The 21,731-nt window shown below is 41.5% G+C and overlaps 1 protein-coding gene across 1 annotated transcript in view; it reads left to right on the forward strand.

Moving 5' to 3' along the window:
* Positions 1-351: 351 nt before the first annotated feature.
* The window catches only part of LOC307092943 (putative dimethylaniline monooxygenase [N-oxide-forming] 6), a gene marked incomplete at its 3' end in the record, with an annotated part of 28,765 nt that continues 7,385 nt past the window's right edge, over positions 352-21,731 (forward strand). The window contains exons 1-7 of the mRNA XM_079760535.1: positions 352-472; positions 8,182-8,231; positions 8,554-8,691; positions 14,192-14,380; positions 15,599-15,761; positions 17,181-17,323; positions 18,891-19,090. Of these exons, the coding sequence (XP_079616661.1) occupies positions 8,560-8,691; positions 14,192-14,380; positions 15,599-15,761; positions 17,181-17,323; positions 18,891-19,090 (827 nt within the window). The 5' untranslated portion in view covers positions 352-472; positions 8,182-8,231; positions 8,554-8,559. The remainder of the gene's footprint in view (positions 473-8,181; positions 8,232-8,553; positions 8,692-14,191; positions 14,381-15,598; positions 15,762-17,180; positions 17,324-18,890; positions 19,091-21,731) is intronic.

The raw sequence follows: 21,731 nt of genomic DNA on the forward strand, positions 1-21,731 counted from the left end.
AAAAATAAACAAAAGAACCATTTTTCCTTTAATCTCTCAGGGGCTCACTTTACAGCTCCAGTGACCATATCAGTGACTGCTTTATTTTTGGGAGCCAGGACCAGGGATCTCATTCTTGCCCTTTCCCCACCCCTTTCTTCCTCTGCTCCCCATCCCTATCCCCAATCTTCCCTACCACACTCAGTGCTTCTCTTCCAGGTTTTATCAGGGCACTCTTTCATAAAAAATTCAAAGACAAAGGAATTTTTACTTTAAGAATAAAGTAAAAGAGTGCCCTTTCCCAATCATTACATCAAAAGACATTCTCTTCTAAACGATGGCTGCCCTGGAATAAGAGGCGGAGTGCCCTTGCTCCGAGCCACAGACTGGATTTACTAAAATACTGCACAGTCAGCTTGAAAAAAAACAAGAAACGTGTAGCTGATTGGACATATTTTGTCTAAGGATCACTGAAGAAACAACATAGAGACTGGTAAGAGAGGGGGGGTTGGGGAAAGGGGGAGTCACCCTGAAGCCGGTGTTCGGCTGCAAGGCCCAAGGGATAGTGGCTGCAACGCTCCCTCCCCTTGGGAGTGTGAACTGGCCTCCAAACACAGGGATCTCAAACCCTGAGTGATGGAGATGGGAAGGAGAGCCCGTGCAGCGTTGGGCAGAGGGATCCAGGGGACAGTCTGCCTGCCAGGTAGTATCCGTACCTTCCAAGTGAAAGAATGTGCCTGATGGCAGCAGCCCGGGCAGGATTCACTCGGAGCTCTGGCTGCAGGAAAGGCTGTGCCATGGTGTGTGGCTCCAGAATAGAAAGGGGCCTGTGGCTGCACCCAGCAGTGACCTAAAGGGATCCTCTGCTTTCCTGTAAGGCACTGTGCAGAGCCCCAGAAAGCATCTAAATTGTGTGGCATGGGAAAGAGAAAGAAGGCCCTCCTGGAGCTGCCAACAGGGCAGATGGGGTTTTTTGACCTGCACTAAAGTGAGCTTGGATTGTGAGTGGGGCTGGGAATCTTGTCCCCAGCTTTACTGAGATCGGCTGTACAGGAGACCTGCTTCGAGCTGAGGGGCAAGGGTGTCAGGTTCTCGCAAAGCACGTTTCTGCTTGTTTGTTTCTTTATATGTTTTTGATTTTTGGATGGTGCACCACAGCATCCACTGGGAAGGTTTATGTTGGGGAGACAGACCAGCGAGAGCTGGGTTTGTGTCTGCTTTGTGGAGAGGCTGAGCTGAGCGTTCTGTGAGTTCAGCCAGCCAGAACTGGGAAAGGAGGAGTGGAGCTCTGTCTACCTCTCCTGCAGGCTAGGGGCACCACCTGCAACAGGAAAGGGGCTAGATCAGCTTTCTGAAGCCCCAGATACTCCAGCTGGGCACAGTTTGGTGGGGAAAGGAAGAACAGCTCAGAGGAAGACATTCCTAAAGTAAGACTATTGTTTTGTTTGGCTTGTTTGTTTGTTTCTTTTCCAATATTTTCTTGATATACTCTGCTTTACTGGCAAACATTAAGGACAAAGAGAGAATCTTAAGGGCCATAAGAGAGAGACTATCAGTGACCTATACAGGAGCTCCCAAAAGGCTGTCAGATGATTTCTCAACAGAAACACTACAGGCCAGAGGGAATGGCATGAAGTATTCAAGGTAATGAAAGGCAAGGATCTGAAATCAAGACTACGCTATCCAGCAAGACTATCATTCAAAATAGATGGTGAAATAAAGAGCTTACCGACCAATAAAAAGGTTAAAGGGGTTTATTACCACCAAGTCAACATTGCAAGAAATGTTAAGGGGCTGCTATAATAATAATAAGAAATGTATATAGAAACATAGATATAAAGAATAAAAATGGCGATAAATAAGTACCTATCAGTAATAACCTTAAATGTAAATGGATTAAATTCTTTAATCAAAAGGCATAGGATAAGAAAATATGATCCACATATATGCTGTCTACAAGAGACCTACTTCAGAATAAAAGACTCACACAGCATAAAAATGAAGGAATGGAAAAAATTTTTCCATGCAAATGGGAAAAAAAGCAGGGGTAGTAATACTTATATTTGACAAAATAGATCTCAAAGCAAAGACCATAACAAGAGACAAAAAAGGACACCACATAATACTGAAGGGATAGAGCCAACAAGAGGATGTAACCCTGGTAAACATATATGCATCCAATATAGGAGCACCTAAATATGTAAAAAAGCTCTTGGAGATCTTTAAGGGAGAAATCAACAGCAATATAGTAATAGTAGGGGACTTCAACACCCCCACTGACATCACTGGATAGATCTTCCAGAGAAAAAAAAATCAACAAGGAAACAGAGACCTTAAACGACACACTAGATCATATATATTTACTTGACATTTAGAGAACATTCCACTCCAAAGCTGCAGAGTATATATTCTTCTCAAATGCACACAATACATTCACACATGTTAGGACACAAATTAAGTCTCTACAAGTTCAAGAGGATCGAAAACATATCAAGCATCTTCTCATATTACAATGGCATGAAACTAGAATTCAACCATAATAAAAACATTCAAACACATGGAGGCTAAATAGTATGTTATTAAATAATGAATAAGTTGCCAATGAAATCAAGGAAGAAATAAAAAACTTCATGGAAACAAATGAACATGCAACAACCCAAAAGCCATAGAACACAGCAAATGCAGTCCTGAGAGGGAAGTTCATAGCATTACATGCCTATTTCAAGAAATAAGAAAAAGCTTTAATAAACTATCCAACACTACAACTAAAAGAATTATAAAAACAAGAAAAGTCCGAAATATATAGAAGGAAGGAAATAATAAAGAGCAGAGCAGAAATAAATGACATACAGACTAAAAAAAACAATACAAAAGATCAATGAATCCAAGAGCTGGTTCTTTGAAAAAAATATACAAGATTGATCACCCATTAGCCAGACTCATCAAGAAGCAAAGAGAGAGGACCCAAATAAATAAAATTAGAAACGAAAGAGCTGAGGTAACAACTGACACCACAGAAATACAAAGGATTATAAGGAAATACTATGAACAATGATATGCCAACAAGCAGGACAACTCGACAAAATGGAGAAGTTCCTAGAAAAATACAATCTTCCAAAACTGAATCAGGAAGAACCAGAGCACCTGAGTAGGCCCATAACTGACAAAAAAACAAGGAAACAGTTTTGCCAAACATTCAAAGAACTATTACCTATCCTCCTCAAACTATTCCAAGAAATTCAAACCTTCCAAGTTCTTTTTATGAGACCAACATTATCCCAATTCCAAAACCAGATAAGGACAATACAAAGCAAGAGAATTACAGGCCAATATTCCTGATAAACATAGATGTAAAATCCTCAACAAAATATTAGCAAATCGGATCCAGCAATATCTTAAAAAGATCATACACCATGACCCAAGTAGGATTTATTACAGGGATTCAAGGCTGGTACAATATTCACAAATCAATAAATGTGATACATCACATAAACAAACTGAAAGACAAAAACCACATGATCATATCAAGAGGCACAGAAAAAGGATTTGACAAAATCCATCACCCATTTTTGATAAACACTCTCAGCAAAGTGGGAATAGAGGGATCATAGCTCAACATAATAAACCTAAATGACAAACCTACAACCAACATCATACTCAATGAGCAAAAACTAAAAGCATTCCCCCTAAGAACAGAAACAAGGCAGGGATGTCCGCTTTCACCACTCTTATTCTACATAGTACTGGAAGTCCTAGCCATAGTGATCAGACAAGAAGAAGAAATAAAAGGCATCCAAATTGGAAAGGAGAAACTAAAACTGTCCTTACTTGCTGATGACATGATACTGTAAACAGAAAACCCTAAAGACTTCACCAAAACACTACTAGATTTAATAAATGAATTCAGCAATGTAGCAGGATACAAAATTAACACCCAGAAACTGATGACATTTTTTTAAAACATATTTTTATTGATTTCAGAGAGGAAGGGAGAGGTAGAGAGAGATAGAAATATCAATAATGAGAGAGGAAAGGATATATGCACCCCTATGTTCATAGCAGCACAATTGACAATAGCTAAGATTTGGAAACAGCCCAGGTGCCTGTCAGCAGATGACTGGATCAGAAAACTATGGTACATCTATACAATGGAATACTATGCTGCCATAAAAAAGAAGGAATTCTCACCATTTGCAGCAACCTGGATGGAACTGGAGAGCATTATGCTAAGTGAAATAAGCCAGTCCATGAAAGAAAAATACCACATGATCTCACTCATTTGAGGATAATAAAGAACATTATAAACTGATGGACAAAAAGATAGATACAGAGGCAGTAAAGCATCAAACAGAATGTCAAATTACAGCGGGAAGGTTAGGGAGAGGTGGGGGAGATAAGAGATCAACTGAAGGACTTGTATACATGCATATAAGCATAACCAATGGATGCAAAACACTGGGGAGTGAGGGCATGTATGGGAGTGGGGTGTGTGGGGGGGCAATGATAAGATATGTACACATATAATACCTTAATTAAAAAATGGGGGGAAAAATAATGAGAGAGAATCATTGATTGGCTGCCTCCTGCACACCCCACACTGGGGATTGAGCCCACCACCTAAGCATGTGCCCTGATCAGGAATCGAACCATGACCTCCTACTTCATAAGTCAACACTCAACCACTGAGCCATGCCAGTCAGAGTGATGGCATTTTTATACACCAATAATGATATCTCAGAAAGAAACTAAAAAGACAACCCCATTTACCATTGCAAAAAAAAATTAAGATACTTGAGTATAAATTTAGCCAAGGAGATAAAAGACGTGTACTCAGAAAACTACAGGCCATTGAATAAAGAGATAGAAGAAGATATAAACAAGTGGAAGAATATACTATATTCGTGGATTGGTATATCAACATTATGAAAATGGCCTACAACACAAAGTAATCTATAGATTCAATGCAATCCCTATTAAAATACCAATAGCATATTTCACAGATCTAGAACAAATACTCCAAAAATCAATATGGAACCAAGACTCCAAATAGCCTCAGCAATCTTTAGAAAGAAGAACAAAGTTGGAGGGATCACAATACCAGATATCACATAATACCACAAAGCCACTGTAATCAAATAGCCTGGTATTGACATAAGAACAGGATTATAAATCAACTAGAAGCCCGGTGCACGAAATTCGTGCACGGCGGGGGTTGTCCCTCAGCCCAGCCTGTACCCTCTCCAATCTGGGACTCCTGGAGGGATGTTCGATCCCATCGGGCCTAAACAGGCAGTCGGACATCCCTCTCACAATCCAGGACTGCTGGCTCCCAACTGCTTGCCTGCCTGCCTTCCTGATTGCCCCTAACCGCTTCTGCCTGCCAGTCTGATCACCCCCTAACCACTCCGCTGCCAGCCTGGTTGATGCTTAACTGCTCCCCTGCCAGCCTGTTTGCCCCCAACTTCCCTCCTCTGCCAGCCTGGTCACCCCTAACTGCCCTCTCCTGCAGGGTTGATCACCTCCAACTGCCCTCCTCTGCCGGCCTGGTCACCCCTAACTGCCCTCTCCTGCAGGGTTGATCACCTCCAACTGCCCTCCCTTGCAAGCTTGGTCCCTCTCAACTGCCCTCCCTTGCAGGCCGGGTGCCTCCCAACTGCCCTTCCCTGCTGGCCATCTTGTAGTGGCCATCTTGTGTCCACATGGGGGCAGGATCTTTGACCACATGGGGGCAGCTATATTGTGTGTTGCAGTGATGATCAATCTGTATATTACTCTTTTATTAGATGAGATAGAGGCCTGGTGCACAGGTGGGGGCCAGCTGGTTTGCCCTGAAGGGTGTCCCGGATCAGGGTGGGGTTCCCTTGGGGCGTGGGGCGGCCAGAGCGAGGGGCCTGTGGTGGTTTGCAGGCCGGCCACGCTCCCTGGCAACCCAAGGGGAGGCCCTGGTATCTGGGATTTATTTTCTTTCTACAATTGAAACTTTGTAGCCTGGAGCGGAGCCAAGCCTGCTGCTCCCTCGGGGGCAGCAGCCATATCTGTGGCAGTTAATTCACCTTCTACAATTGAAACTTTGTAGCCTTAAGCGGGTGGGCCCGGCCAGGGTGTGCGGAAAGCTTTGTTTCCCCTGTTGCCGCCGGCAACCCTGGCCTGCTCTCTCAAGCTCCATTCTGCCGCCATTTGTTTGAATTTGTTTACCTTCTATAATTGAAACTTTGTAGCTTGAGTGGAGGCTTAGGCCTGCAACGGCTATGGAAAGCTTGGCTTCCTCTGTTACCTGGGAAACCTTGCTCTCTGTGGCTGTAGCCATCTTGGTTTGGGTTAATTTGCATACTCGCCCTGATTGGCTGGTGGGTGTGGCTTGGCTGGTGGGTGTGTTTATGTAGCGGAGTGATGGTTAATTTGCATATTACCATTTTATTAGAGAGGATGAATCACAACAGAGAACCCAGAAATCAACCCAAGCCATTATGCTCAATTAATATTTGACAATGGAGGCCAAAATATAAAATGGAATAAAAACAGTCTATTCAATAAATACTGTTGAGAAAATTAGACAGGTACATGCAATAAAATGAAACTAGACCACCAACTTATACCATATGTAAGAATAAACTCAAAATGGATAAAAGGCTGAAGTGTTAAGTCATGAAACCATAAAAATCCTAGGAGAAAACATAGGTAGCAAAATGTCAGACATCTCATGAAGCAGAATTTTCACCTAGGACAAGAGAAACAAGGAAAAAACAAACAAATGGGATTGCATCAAACTAAAAAGCTTCTACACAGAAAGAAAAAAAAAAAAACTAGCATCAAATTGAAAAGAAAACCCACTGCATGGGAGAACATATTTTCCAATGATACACTGATAAGGGGTTCATTTCCAAAATATATAAAGTACTCATATAACCCAACAAAAGGAAGACAACAATCCAATTAAAAAATGGGCAGAAGACCTAAATAGACACTTTTCCAAAGAGGACATACAAATGGCCAAGAGATATAGAAAATGCTCAACGTCACTAATTATCAGAGAGATGCAAATTAAAATGACAATGAGGTACCATCTCACACCTGCCGGAATGGCTACCATCAATAAATCAACAAACAACAATTGCTGGCCAGGATGTAGTACACTGCTGGTGGAAATGCAGACTGGCACAACCACTATGAAAAACAGTGTGGAGTTTCCTCAAAAAATAAAAAATGGAATTGCCGTTTGACCCAGTGATTCCACTTCTAGGAATATATCCTAAGATGCTTGAAACACAAATCAGAAAGAATATATGCACCCTTATGTTCACAGCAATGTTATTTATATGGTAATAGCTAAGATCTAGAAACAGCCCAAGTGCCCATAAGTAGATGAATGGATTAAAAAAAACTGTGGTACATTTACACAATGGAATACTATGCAGCTATATAAAAGAAGGATTTCTTATCCTTTGAGACAGCATCAAGGGACCTGGAGAGTGTTATGCTAAGCAAAATGAGCCAGTCAGAGAAAGACAAGTATTATATGATCTCACTTATACTAGTATGTGGAATCTAATGAACAAAATAAACTGATGGACAAAACAGATCCAGAGACACTGAAACATGCAATAGACTGACATATTCTGGGGGGAGTGGGGGAGATTAACCAAAAAAACTTATATGCATATATGCATAGCCCATGGACAAACTATAGTGCGGGGAAAGCCTACGGAGAGGGTGGGAGCTGGGTGGAGGGGGGTCAACAGGAGAAATAAAAGAGACATCAGTAATATTTTCAACCATAAAAAAAATATGTTTAAAACATTCTCTTCTACATTTAGAAAACTGTTGGTTCTCTGGGGGAAAGGAAGACAATGAAATAAGAGTAAGGTCCCTTTAAGCCAAGCATCCAAAGTGTACAGGGGTGATGTGGTCCCATGGATTGCATGCAGAAGGCTTGAGTTTTAGTTCTGACACCTTTACTTGTTGGCTCTGAGACCTTGAATAAGAAATTTCTAATCTTGGAGTGACCATTGCTTCATTTTTCATTGAGAGCACTGGACTGATGACCTTCAAGGTCCTTCCTGCTCTAGCAATCACTGACTTGGCTATGTTTGGCATCTTGAATAATCAGGAGAAGAAACCAGATTTAGAATCTTACTATCACAAAGGTGGTAAAAAATAATGAGCATCAATTGTTAATGTGCTTCTCTATTTTCTTCTGTTAAGGTAAGGATCCTGACACTTAAACCTCAGCCATCCTCGGAGCAACAACAAAGGTAAGGATAAGAGCCGGGGGAAAGAGCTGATAAGGAAAAGCTCAGCTCTCAACTCTAAGGCTCTCAACTGTAGTGACTGGAGATCTGGCTCACCTCCCTAGGACCCTGGCATTGAATCACTTGGCTTTGTTAAATGGGTTGCTTCCAAATGCCAAACCAAAACTCTGTATGCAAGGCTTGCAATCAAGTGCATGAGACTTTGAAACTTGACTATTGAAGCATTTTATTCTGCTAGTTATTGAATTACAACGGCTCTAGAGTTTAAAGCTAAAGACTCTTATCTTTTACCCCACTGAAGCAGCTCTGATTAACCCTGTGACAGGAAAGCATGGCAAAGAAGGTGGCAGTAATCGGAGCCGGCGTCAGTGGCTTGGCCTCCATACGGTGCTGTCTGGAAGAGGGGCTGGAGCCCATCTGCTTTGAAAGGAGCAATGATGTTGGAGGCCTGTGGAAATTCTCGGTGAGTGGCACAACACTGGAACACCAACAGAAGGGAGATGGGTTATACAGCAAGTTAAATCTAATCAGTTCTAATTCGGACTTGGAAGAAGGTCACAAAAGTTCCAGATCTGGAAAGTAAAATCTCATCTCACTCATGTCCAATCATTCAGAACTATTTCGCTCCAGCAGAGCTTCTTCTGAAAAGGACGCCTCCAGCTTATTCAATACTGTGATTGGTCTGACAGAGCCCAGATCTCAAGGCTGCAAAGAGTGCTAATTAGTCAGTAATTAAATGAAAATCCCCCACTATCTCCCCATGTGACTGACAGGATTCTATCCCTATTGCTCTTAAATCCTAGGAACATGGGGGGAAAGAAAGAAAAACCTAGTTGGGGTCAGAAGTCCCAAGTTCTAGTCTCAACTCTTAGGTTTTCTGGGCAGATAGATTTTAGGCAAGTCACTTTTCTTTCTGGAACTCAAATGCTCATTTGTCAAACGCAGAGGTTGGAAATTAAGTTATCTCTAGTGTGTCTTCCATTTCTAATGGGTTATGATTCTATAATTAACTCATGTCTACTGGGAAAGCATTATAAGCTTTTATAAATGACTAGAAGCCCAGCATGCAAAATCGCACAGCGCCGGCCGCTAGGCACCCAGGACCCAGGCTTCTTCACTCTGGCCCCTGCCAGGCACCCACCCGGGACCCAGGCTGCTTTGCTCCGGCCACCACCACCACCCACCCGGTTCCCCGTGGTTCCCCATCCGGTCGTTGGTCGTTACAGCATTACAGCGTTAACAGCCACAGGCCTTTTATAATATAGACTAGAAGCCCGGTGCACGAAATTCGTGCACGGCAGGGGGTTGTCCCTCAGCCCAGCCTGTACCCTCTCCAATCTGGGACTCCTGGAGGGATGTCCGACTGCCCGTTTAGGCCTGATCCTAAACGGGCAGTCGGACATCCCTCTCACAATCCAGGACTGCTGGCTCCCAACTGCTTGCCTGCCTGCCTTCCTGATTGCCCCTAACCAATATTTCCATATAATAAGGAAATATTCAGTATAAACACAATTTTTAAATTTCAAAAGCCAAGTTTGGAAAAAAATTTAGCCTTTCTGTTGTGAATTCCCTAATCATCATTATTGGATGTAGCTGTTATGTGTTTGGCTTAAAGACATTAATTATATCCACATCATTCACCTTGTAAATGTATTCTCACCTAGTCTGTTAAAACCCAACCTGCTACAAAAGGTTGCTATAATAGAGTTATCAGTGTGAATTTAGAACACATTTGTATTCACCTCAAAAGTTTACATATAAAATATTGGGGCCCTGGTCAGTGTGACTCAGTTGGTTGAGTGTTGTCCCATTCACTAAAAGGTCGCTGATTCAATTCCTGGTCAGGGCACATGCCTAGGTTGCCGGCTCAATCCCTGATAGGGACATGTAGGAGGCAGCCGAATGATGTATCACTTTCACATCAATGTTTCTCTCTCTCCCTCTCCCTTTCTCCCTCTCTAAAATCAATGAAAACATATTTTTTAAAAACTAGGGGTCCTATAATCCTGAAAATATTACATAAGTTATAAGATCATTAATTTTTATTTTTCATTGGGGAATCATCAAGAGGTTGTTATTGTTTTTTAAGAATTCGGTCTTCTGCCCTAGCCTGTTTGGCTCAATGGGTAGTGTTGGCCTGGGGACCAAAGGATCCCAGATTCAATTCTGGCCAAGGGCCCTGGGCACGTGCAGGAGGCAACCAATTAATGTGTTTCTCTCACAATGATATTTCTCTGTCTTCCCCTGTCTCTTCCACTCGCCCTAAAAATCAGTGGAAAAATATCCTCAGGTAAGGATTTTTTTAAAAAAGAATTTGGTTTTCTTTTTTTTCCCAATATATTTTTATTGATTTCAGGAAGAAAGCGAGAGGGAGAGAGAGATTGAAACATCAATGACAAGAGAGAACCACTGATTGGCTGCTGCCTGCACGCCCCACACTGGGGATTAAGCCCACAACCTGGGCCTGTGCCCCGACCATGACCTCCAGGTTCAAAGGTCGACGCTCAACCACTGAACCATGCCAGCTGGGTCAGTTTTCTTTATTTACATTTGCTCAGGGAGATATGGCCAGCTTTGCCTAAATCATGAAATGGTTCTCTGTTATCTCATTAGCAATAATTAAATGCTGCTTGAGCATCTATTTTGGCAGAGTTGTGTACTAGGTACTAAGAAGACTAATAAAGGCGACACAATCACTCTACATATATAGTTTCTGCTCCATCTGGTGAAGCAAGCCACCATATAGGTCCACAATCCTTTTATCAAAAATGGGCAAAAGCTCCTTTGATAGCAAATGTATCCTAAAGTCTTACGGTCAGAAAGCATGAGCTGAACCCACAAGGCTATTTATAGTCTTCATTTGCTCCACTTTGTGTTTCTCTGCAGAATTTTATTGCATTTTATTTATAGGGTGCCCCCCCCCAACAAGATCTCCCAAGGAGTGTTATGGAAAATCATCCCAGGTCTATAAATTCTAAAATATATGTGGCCAGAAGAGTTTCAAATATGAGATTATGGAACCTTACAACTAGATTGTCAACGTGGTGACTGTTAATGAGCAAGTGCCTTAAGATTTAGAAGAGGGTGGACTACTGAAATCTCAGCAGGTCAGGGAAAACTTCCTGCACGAATGGCTGTTGGCTGAGACTTGAAGGATGTCCATTAGGTGACACATTGCAGAGAATGCCATTCCCACTGTAGCCTGTGAATGGCACCCTGCAGATGCACAGTGTCCAACAGGGTGACAGTATCAGGTGGAAGAGGTTTCTAGATAGGGTAACCAGCACTCCAGAGAAGGCACTAAACGTGGTGTACCCAGGGGTCCAAGTTAACCAGTGCAGCCAGATCAGATGATAGGTCGGTAAGATGCAATGTCAGATTCTGGGCTATCCACAAAAGGGATGTCTCCTTTCCATGAGGTCATGTGTATAAGCAGAATTATATCAAAGGCTCTGTGTGGCTGTAAACATATACAAATATTGAAAACTTTAGCCCCCTCCACATACCACAATCCTTCCTTCTTTTCAAAGAAAAGTGGCTTGGTACAATGTATGATCAGAGAGGGATTTTTGGAAAATGTATTAGATAAGCTATCGTGTTGCAAGTCCTGTTAGGCAAAGGTGTTCCAGAAGAAAGAAACCTGATCATTCTGAACTTTTCACTGTGTGCTTTTCCTATAAAATAAAAGTCAATTGGGTTTACACACTAGAAGGTTGAGTATGGGCATGTTTTAAGTTTCACATACTCTCTAACAGGGCCTCCTGGCCTCAAACAATTTTAATCTGTTGTAATAAGAGCTTGCTCAACAACCTGAGTACAATAGGTCATAATATTTTGACTGCAAAGGGGGGGGGGGAATAGAACTATCTGAACATTTGTTCTACTTATTCATTCATTCATTCAACAAATATACATATTTATGTAATTATGTATATGGCACTGTGTTAAGTGTAGCTGCAGATAAGAGGTACGGCAGGCAGCCAGTATTTCAAAAGCAGAGAGAAAACAAACATTAGGATAGCTATAATACAAGTGAACATGTGATGAGGGCAGTGAAGACCATCAGAGCATGGTGGAGGGAGATGATTTCCAGTTGGTGAGGGAGGAGGCAATTTCTGAGCTGGACCTCAGGGTGTATTTAGATCAAGAGAAAGGAGACTGATAAGCAGAGATGGAAAAGGAAAGGAGATCAAGGCAGACTACTAAAATTCACATACAGCATTCTTGAACTTGCCTCTGACCTTGCCCTCAAGTTGCTTATGTTCTAGCAGCAAAGATGAGACATGGATGCAGTGATAACTCCAGGCAGGCGGTGAGAAATTGCCTGCAGCTGCTTGGATCTCTGGGCTTAGAGCAAGCTCTCTCAGCCAGAGGCAGAGTCTGAGCTTAATTTCTGCCTTACTGAACCACCCAACATATTGAAATAATGAAAATGGGAGCTCTCTGGAGCAATTGTCTGTTGTTATACAATACATCTATTTCCTTTTGTTTGGAGAGCAGCCTCTTAGGGGAAAAAATCCAAGGGGCTGTAGGACACACATTCTTCTCCCCGTGTTCTGATTGGCTGGGGTCCAGGGGCCAAAGGGCATAGATTCATTTAACATGGAAATAATTCAAAAGCAGAATCTTACATTTTTTTAGCTAGTCCCCACCCTGCAGTTCAGCCCTCCCTGCCTTCAATGGACAGCTGAGAAACCTCCTTCAACCCTTCTTCTCTTAACTGTCAATGAAAGGCACCAGCTGTGGGGAACAAGGAAAACAGACGTGAGAACCTCCCAAACATGAGCCTTCACCTTCTTTCTGACCTTAGCAGAAACTTCCAATTGAGGTTTAAAAAGTTTAAATTTGAGCTTACAGCAACCATGAGCAGACTAAGTGTTATTTCCAACTTCAGGGAAAACACTGAGGGCTCAGGCAGCCCCAAGAGACACAATCTTCACAATTCTTTCCAGTACTTTTTGTCTCAATCTTCCCGAGGTCAGTTGGGGCTGGCAGGAGACAGACATCTGGAGTCCAACATCAACATGACATTCCTTGCTTTTCCATCATTCCATGGGAGTTCCCTCAGGATTTGGGGAAGCTGAGGCTGCCAACTCTTGAAGGTACTTCTAAGGCTGCATATTGTGTGAACTTCTGCCCTGTGCTTGCAACAGAGGAAATGTTGATTTTTCAAGTAAGCCTTCAACCAATTCTCAAAAGAAGCTGCTTTTCAATTGCACAGTGACTTTAAAATGAAGTGCCCATGGAACACAAGTTGTAAGCCTGGTAAAGAGTGAAAGCTGCTAATTGGTGAGCTAGGGAACTCCTCAAGCACAGAGTTCACTTCCAATAAAACAGTGGTCCTCAAAATGCGGTCCCTGGACGAGCCACATCAACAATTGCCTAATTGTTGGATATGCAAATTCTCAGGCTCCATCCCAGACACACTGAGTCAGAAATTCTGGGGGTAGTACCCAGAACCTATGGTCTAAGGTGATTCTGATTTCATCCACGTTGGGAAACCACTTCAACAGAGGATTCTATTGCTGTTGAAGAGCTTGCTGAACACCATATAGTCAATTAAGTAGGCTAAAAGCTGCAGCCTCCTTCAGACGATTTAGTAGGGGTTAGTGGGGAGGGAAGAAGGGAGGGTGTGTGGGTGTGTGGGTGTGTGTGTGTTTAACATGAGCATGAGATCAGAATCACTGCTCTGATTGAAAAAAAGAAAGAAAACTCTATGGGACTGAAAAAACATAGCTAATACTGGGGGTTATTAGAATAACAGGACTAAGGTTGACAGTGGCCAACTCTGAGCCAGGAGCTATGGCTTTCTTTCCAGATCTTACAGAGACCTGTTCATTTTTTTCATGGGTCTTTGGGAGGTTTTATTATTTTCTTTTACATATTAAAAAGCTTTCAGTCATCAGAGCATTGAATATCCACACCATTCTTGTTTTCCTTTTTAAGCTTTGTTATTCTTCCAGGAACATGTAGAAGAAGACAGAGCCAGCATTTACCCGTCTGTATTCACCAACTCTTCCAAGGAGATGATGTGCTTTCCGGACTTCCCATACCCTGAGGATTACCCCAACTTCCTGCACCATGGCAAGCTCCAGGAATACATAAGGACATTTGCTGAAAAGAAGAATCTTTTAAGATATATACAGTTTGAGGTATGAGCCTTGTAACTTGTGCTGTTGACATAAAAATGTATATGGGTTAGAGAAAGAGCAAGGCCACAGCCCTCACCTAGAGAAATCAGAGCCAAATGGTTGGACACCGCCCCAGGGAGGTAAGCTGTGTTGGTGCAGATTGTAAGGTATTCATGCATTGTTGATGTGTTTTGTTTTGTTTTTGTCCCTAAACATGTTCCCCATGAATCTCTGAGAGCTTTTAAAATGCTACAGAAAATGCTGCCACAGTGTGCATTCCACCCTCATGCTCTCATATTTTAGCAACCATCTCAAATTCTCTAGTTCTTATTTATACTTCATGTCAATACTTTGTGGTTCAAGAAAGCATGGCATTCATTAGAAATTCTTCCATTATGAAGAAAGTAGCAACTTAATTGAATGATTAATACAGTTTTTTCCAGCATTGTCCACCCACTTAGCTCCTTAGACTAGGAGCCTTGGGAATTATGGCACAGAGGCACTGACTCTGTAAATAAAAACAATGCTTTACCTTTGTTTAGAACTCTTAACCTCAATTCATTACTGTTAAATACAGAGCAAATATACCTCAAAAAACAATCAGAAAAATTATGACTTGGGATTACATATATAGTTTTATTTGTCATATTAAAATAACAAATAATAAATAAAATTATATTATATATTGTCCCAAATATGATTATTAATTATAACAAATGTTATGAATTAAAATAATTTAATTAATTATAATAAATTATTATTGTAATTGTATTTATATCAATTTATTTGATTTTTTACTTATACTTACATAATAATGATACTGTGAAAGTGGCTAACATTTCCAAAGGAAGAGTGTCTATTCAGAGAAAAGGAGAGACTGTCTTGAAGCCTAAGACATTCTCATACATATGGAATAGATGGGAAGTGAGAACAAAGAGGAAGAAGTCATGAAAGTCGTGGAGGATGGGAGACTTGCAAATGACATGGCATTTTCCTCCAGAATACCCACTGTTAGATATCCCAAATTTACTAACTACTTGTCAAAAGAGTAAAGATATCCCAGTAAGGAATTTTCCTTGTGAGATTTGAAGATTCACTGTGACTCCTATTTGAATGTCTTCCCATACATTTCTCAATGACCAGGAGAGCTCATAACAATTATTTCCTCCACAGAAACACGGCTAAAACATTAGATATAGAATTATAACTAAAAGAAATCTCTTTCTGATTTTCTTTAAGACCCTGGTTTCTAGTGTAAAGAAATGTCCCAGCTTCTTAGTTACTGGCCAATGGGAAGTTGTTTCAGAAAAGAATGGGAAGCAGGAATTAACTGTTTTTGATGCTGTAATGGTTTGTTCAGGACATCATGTGTACCCCAATCTGCCTAATGATTCTTTTCCTGGTAAGTTTGGAAAACATGTAATAATTTTGGGACTTATACACAAACATCAATGTTGAAGTAGATCTTTCCATAGATTGTACATTGATTATTCTTAAGGTCTCAAAGATTTCAAAACAAAATTTTTAAGTTTGATGCTACGTGAAATATAGTAATAATTGGCCTCCTGGACCTCTATACTAAACAAATCAAGGACCTGTAAGTCAGAGTTAAGATGAAGACACAGGTCATATCTTAGACTCGAAGGTAAGTCCTTACAGCACATGGGATCTCTGAGTGAAGTGATACATTCACAAAAATAAAAGTCCAACTGCAAAATTGTTTAAAGAAAGTCATTTTCTTATTTATAACATAAACACATTTGTTATTTATAGAGGAAATTTGGGTTTTCTAATTTCATATATGTCCACATTTTTCAAATTAACTTTAAAATTCTCAGTGTGTGTGTGTGTGTGTGTGTGTGTGTGTGTGTGTGTGTTGGCACACTCCATTACTATACGAAAGTAGCAAATGTCAAATAAATACAATACACAAATAGCCTTTCTTTCTTCCTTCCAACAGAAACACATGTCCACTCAAAAATATTAGAGTTCCCATCTCAAGGCATGATGTTCATAGGCCAAGATAATTAAAAGAGTAGAGATTCTGGGAAAATAGGTCAAAACCACTAATATTAAGAGGCAATATATATCCTTTAGGCTTACAATAGATAGTGTAGGCTTAGAACACCTTGGCTCAACTCCTTATTCCACTGGTTCCTTACCATGTGAATTTAGTAAGTCACAAATTTGTCTCAATTTCCTTGTCTTTTAAAATCGAGATAATACCAATAGCTATCATTCAGAGATGTTATAAATATATAAAGCCTTTAGCAGAGGGCCCAGCCCACAGTAAGTTCTCAATAAATATTAGCTATTATTATTATAAAACTAGAAGTTCTCGCCCAGGCCAGTTTTGCTCAGTGGTTAAAGTGCCAGCCCACAGACTGAAGGGTCCCAGGTTTGATTCTGGTCAAGGGTATATACCTCAGTTGTAGGCTCAATCCCTGGGCCCGGTCTGGATGCACGCAGGAGGCAACCAATTGATGTGTCTCTCTCACATCAATGTTTCTCTCTGTCTCTCCACCTCCCTTCCACTCTCTCTAAATAAATCAATTGGGGGAGGGGGGTCGCGGGGAATGTCCTTGGTGAGGATTAACAAAATAAAAGTTCTCATATCTTAAGCATTTCTTAAAGGCACTAATAGTAACTATTGGAAGGTTTCTTATCAAAAACCATCAAAAGAATAAATGCATTTCAAATAGGGGCTATTCTTAAAAATTAAGACTGCTAATAGGAGGTTTAAAAATAAAAATATCAAAATATGTGAGTCTTTATAATTTCTTCTAAAATCAACTCACACTATTCCCCATGTTCTACTTAGGCCTAGACCAGTTTCAGGGCCACTACCTCCACAGCCGGGAGTATAAGGGCCCAGAAGCCTTCAAGGGGAAGAGAGTCCTTGTGATTGGCCTGGGGAACTCAGGATGTGACATTGCTGTTGAGCTCAGTCGTCTGGCTACACAGGTAAATGATCAGAAAGGTTTGGGGAAAACACACCTGGAATACAGCTGTGCTACTAAACCAAACACTGAGGACAGTGTTTGCCATGTCTTACCACAAGGAATCCCCCTGCTATATATGCCCATTAAATCAGGGAAGACTATAGACATTCTCCCTGTGAAGCAAGGTAATGTGGCCCATGCTCTTATGTAAGTGCATTCTGCTGGAACCAGAGGTAAGTGCATGTGCTATACATATATGTAAGTGTGCATTTTTTTTACTAATTTTAGGTTCTAATCACCTCCAAGCAAACTGGTGGCTAGTCAGGCTCTACCTTTACTTATTTAATAGTAATTCTTATCACTTACGACTCTGAAGGTCTGGAAGATACACAAGATATAGTTCTTACTACTGTTTATTCAACAGCTACTGCTCAACCAATATCAGGCACTTTTTTTTTTTAATGTAGGAGTTTCAGATTTGTTTTTTTTTTTTTCTTTGTTTATTTCAGAGAGAGGAAGGGAGAGTGAGAGAGAGATAGAAACATCAGTGATGAGAATCATTGATCGGCTGCCTCCTGCACACCCCTTACTGTGGATCGAGCCCATAAACCAGGCATGTGTCCTGACCAGGAATCCAACCATGACTTCCTGGTTCATGGATTGATGCTCAAAGACTGAGCCACACCGGCCAGGCACAGGCACTTTTTATAAATAAACAGAAAAATAAGTCAGACTACGTCCTGACTTCAAAGAGCAGGCAATGGGTGGAGCTGGGATGATAGGTATGCACACCATTGCAGAAGGAAGTAATGAGACATCAGTGGCATTAGCTGTGGCAGTGGCAGCACCATGAAAGAAGAACCTAACTTAGCCTGGATGGAGCCAAGGAAGGCTTCCCAGAGGACTCCAGGCTGCATCATACATGACCAGTAGACCCTGAAGAAGCAGCATATTTTTAAGGAAATAGGTGCTCAATAAATAAATTCATAACTATGTGGAAAGAAAAGCTAAGGATTTTTAAAGTCACCTTTCCCTTGGGTTATTACAAAAGTGGTACAATAGACAGACAGCCGGGCTTGACTCCAGGCTGAGGCAGCTGCCATGTTGTGGGCTGCCCCACAAGGTGCTGGGTAGGTGTGTAGAGAGAAATGGCAAAGGAAACCAAGGACAGAGAACAGAATTAAGTCCTTGGCATCTCCTCAGCCTCATTTCAGCTAGAGATTCAGCTACATTTCCCCCACACAACCCAGCAACTACCACCACTGAGGTCCACTGGGTTAGCTGGTTTCTACCTGACCTACCATCTTATCCTCTGAGTGTATGAAGATGAAATCTGTCATGGTTGAATACAGAGCCCTCTGGTTCTGAGATAGCAAGTTCTCATTCGTTCAACAACTATGCACTAGCCCTCTAGGGTGGAGGGGGGAGTAGTCTGCCTCTACCTAGTTTCAATTATGAACCCACCTTTTTAGATATGCTCTTGCCTGGATAGAAAAGGAAATAAATACATGGATATGTCCATAGAATTGTGTTGTATCTGCTTATTTCTCACATAATGATATTGAAATCAATGTTGCCTCCCCCACCAGGTCATGATCAGCACCAGAAGTGGTTCCTGGGTCATGAGCCGGGTTTGGGATGACGGCTATCCTTGGGACATGGTGTATATTACCCGGTTTGCATCCTTTCTCCAGAATGCCCTTCCTTCATTCCTCTCTGATTGGTTATATGTGAAGAAGATGAACACATGCTTTAAGCATGAGAACTACGGCCTGATGCCTTTAAATGGGTACTGCAAATAATACATACTTATCATTCAAAAGAATGGGACACTAGTTTAAGTGGAATTTTTTCTCTCTAGATCTTATTTTAGTTATTTCACTGAGGCTGGTGGGATTAAATAGAGGACTATTAAGGAGACACAGTAAGCCCAGAGATCAGGTATGGGATAAAAATCTTACTGAAATTAGTCAAGTGGGGAAAGGCATATGGAAGAGTACAAAATGGGGATAGAGCAGGCAGCTAGATCACCTTGATGTGCAGGATTCAGTTGTGGTAGCTACAATCTCGACAGAGGTTTGTGGGCTGAGCCAACTCATAAACTGTGTTTGTGGTTTTTTAAATATATTTTTATTTATTTCAGAGAGGAATGAGGGGAAGAGAGATAGAAACATCAATGATGAGAGAGAATCATTGACTGGCTGCCTCCTGCATGCCCCCTACTGGATCAAGCCCACAACCCAGCCATGTGCCCTGACCAGAAATCAAACCCTGACCTTCTGGTTCATAGGTCAATGCTCCACCACTGAGCAACACTGACTGGGCATAAATTGTGGGAGGGGGGGGTTGTTTGTTTCTTTCATCCTTACCCAATATCCCATTGACTTTTAGAGAGAGTGGAAGAGAGAAGAAAGACAAAAACTATGATGTGAAAAAGACACATCAATTGGTTGCCTCCTGCACACACCCTGACCAGGGCCTGGGCCAGAGAGGAGCCTGTAACCAAGGCACATGCCCTTGACTGGAATCAAACCCAGGACCCTTTGCTCCACAGGCCAAGGCTCTATCCACTGAGCCAAACTGGCTAGGGCTAAATTGTGTTGTTGTTTTTTAAGGAATATCTTGTCCATGCTTATGGGTTAATGGGGATAGAAATAATAATACCTACTCCTCAGGACTGTTGTGGTATTCAGTAAGATTAAAAATATATACAACTTACTTTGTAAACTATCAAGTTTCACAAAATATTGTTTTTTAATAGCCTCAAATTTTTAATATGGTTCTATGGAGCAATTAACATGTCTTAGCAAGTAGGAAGTCTCAAAACAAAAGCACAAACCTCCTCCTCCATGGAAGAGTTGGCATTTCTTCAGGATGGTCAGAGGGCATGGGACACGTCAGGTATTTGAGATCCACAGAACTGATGAAATCAATAAATGTAATGAGATTCATTTATGTGTTTCTCTATGGAGACAGAGCCCAACCCCTTCTAATGAGTAAGGCATTCCAGGTAGAAGAATCACTGTATCAACAGAAGAAAGATTTAAATGGGTAAGAAAAGAGAGGATTCACAGAGAAATTTTATATTTGGCCCATGCTAGCAAAAGTGTTTCATTGTGTTTAGAGAAACAGGTTAAGGAAAAATAAGAGGGAACTGGAAATTGAAATAGCAAATGCCAGGCTTGGGAGCCAGAGCCTCACTCCACAGCACTTATGCTACCTAGTCTGGCAGACTGCTAGATCCCTAATGAAAAAAGAAAAAAAGAAAGGGTGATTTCATGCATTTAAAATTATGTTTAATGTAATAGAAGTTCTAAAGCTCAAGCTAGTTAAGATTTCTTTTGTCCTGTAACAGTAACTGCAAATTGTATTTTGCCTTTGTTCTTGAGACAACTGAAACATAGTTTTGGAAGTCCACAACTAAGCTCCCTCCCAGAAAAGGTTCCAAGTAGCCTAATGCATTGGCATACTCTCACTCCTGCCTTGGAGAGCAGAGGTGGAAAAGGGGAGAGAAAAACAAGTTCACTGTGACCTACTTGTTGTCACCTTATAAGGTGAAAGAAGAGAGTGCAGGGTTATAGAGGTGGAGGACAATGTGAAAGTATAGGGACAAATTCTAAGATTTATAAAGTTCCTTAGGGTTTGAGATAGAAGAAATTCCCAAATCCCTGAAAGGAAGTTAACTCAAAATGAAGAATATCATTTAAAAAAAAAAGAAGGCCTAGAATTTTGGCAACAGAAGTGCAGTATCCAAGTTGTTATACTTTCTTCTATGACCACAGTTGATGAAAGGCGTGGCAATAAAACATCCCGCCACAACAAATCTGATTTCGTCAGGTACGATGAGACCTTAGTTACAGTAATAGTTAATCTTACCTAATAATAGACAAACATGTAAATTGACCATACCTCCGCTATGCCCACAGCCAATCAGAGTGAGTATGCAAATTAGAAGGCCAAAGATTGCCACCGCCCAGCTGTTCCAGGCGCGGAGTGGCCAAGCAGGGCAGGACGCCTGCTATGAGAGGGAGGTGGGGGGCGGGGGGGTGAAGGGATCTACAGGAGCGGAGTGCCGCAGCACAGACAAGACTGCAGACTCCGGGAGTCTGCAGCAAAGACCAAGATGGCAGACTCTGGCCAGAGTCTGCAGCAAAGACGAAGAAGAAAGACTCTGGCCGGAGCGAAGGTCTGGGTCCCGGATGCCGGAGGAAAACCAGTGCTGGAAGCCAAGGGAAGGAAGGCCTATTGCACGAATCTCTTCGTGCAACAGTTGGCCTCTAGTTTATAATAATGATGCTCTCGTGTGCCAGGCACTCTTTTAAGTGCATTATAGAACATTGTTTCGTTCTCAGAGCTACCTTATGAGGTAGATTCTATGGTATCCCCATTTCACACTAAAGAAAACTAGTGCAGAGAAGTAGCAGCCAGAA

Source organism: Cnephaeus nilssonii, assembly GCF_951640355.1.
Source record: "Cnephaeus nilssonii genome assembly, chromosome: 21".
Taxonomy (NCBI): domain Eukaryota; kingdom Metazoa; phylum Chordata; class Mammalia; order Chiroptera; family Vespertilionidae; genus Cnephaeus; species Cnephaeus nilssonii.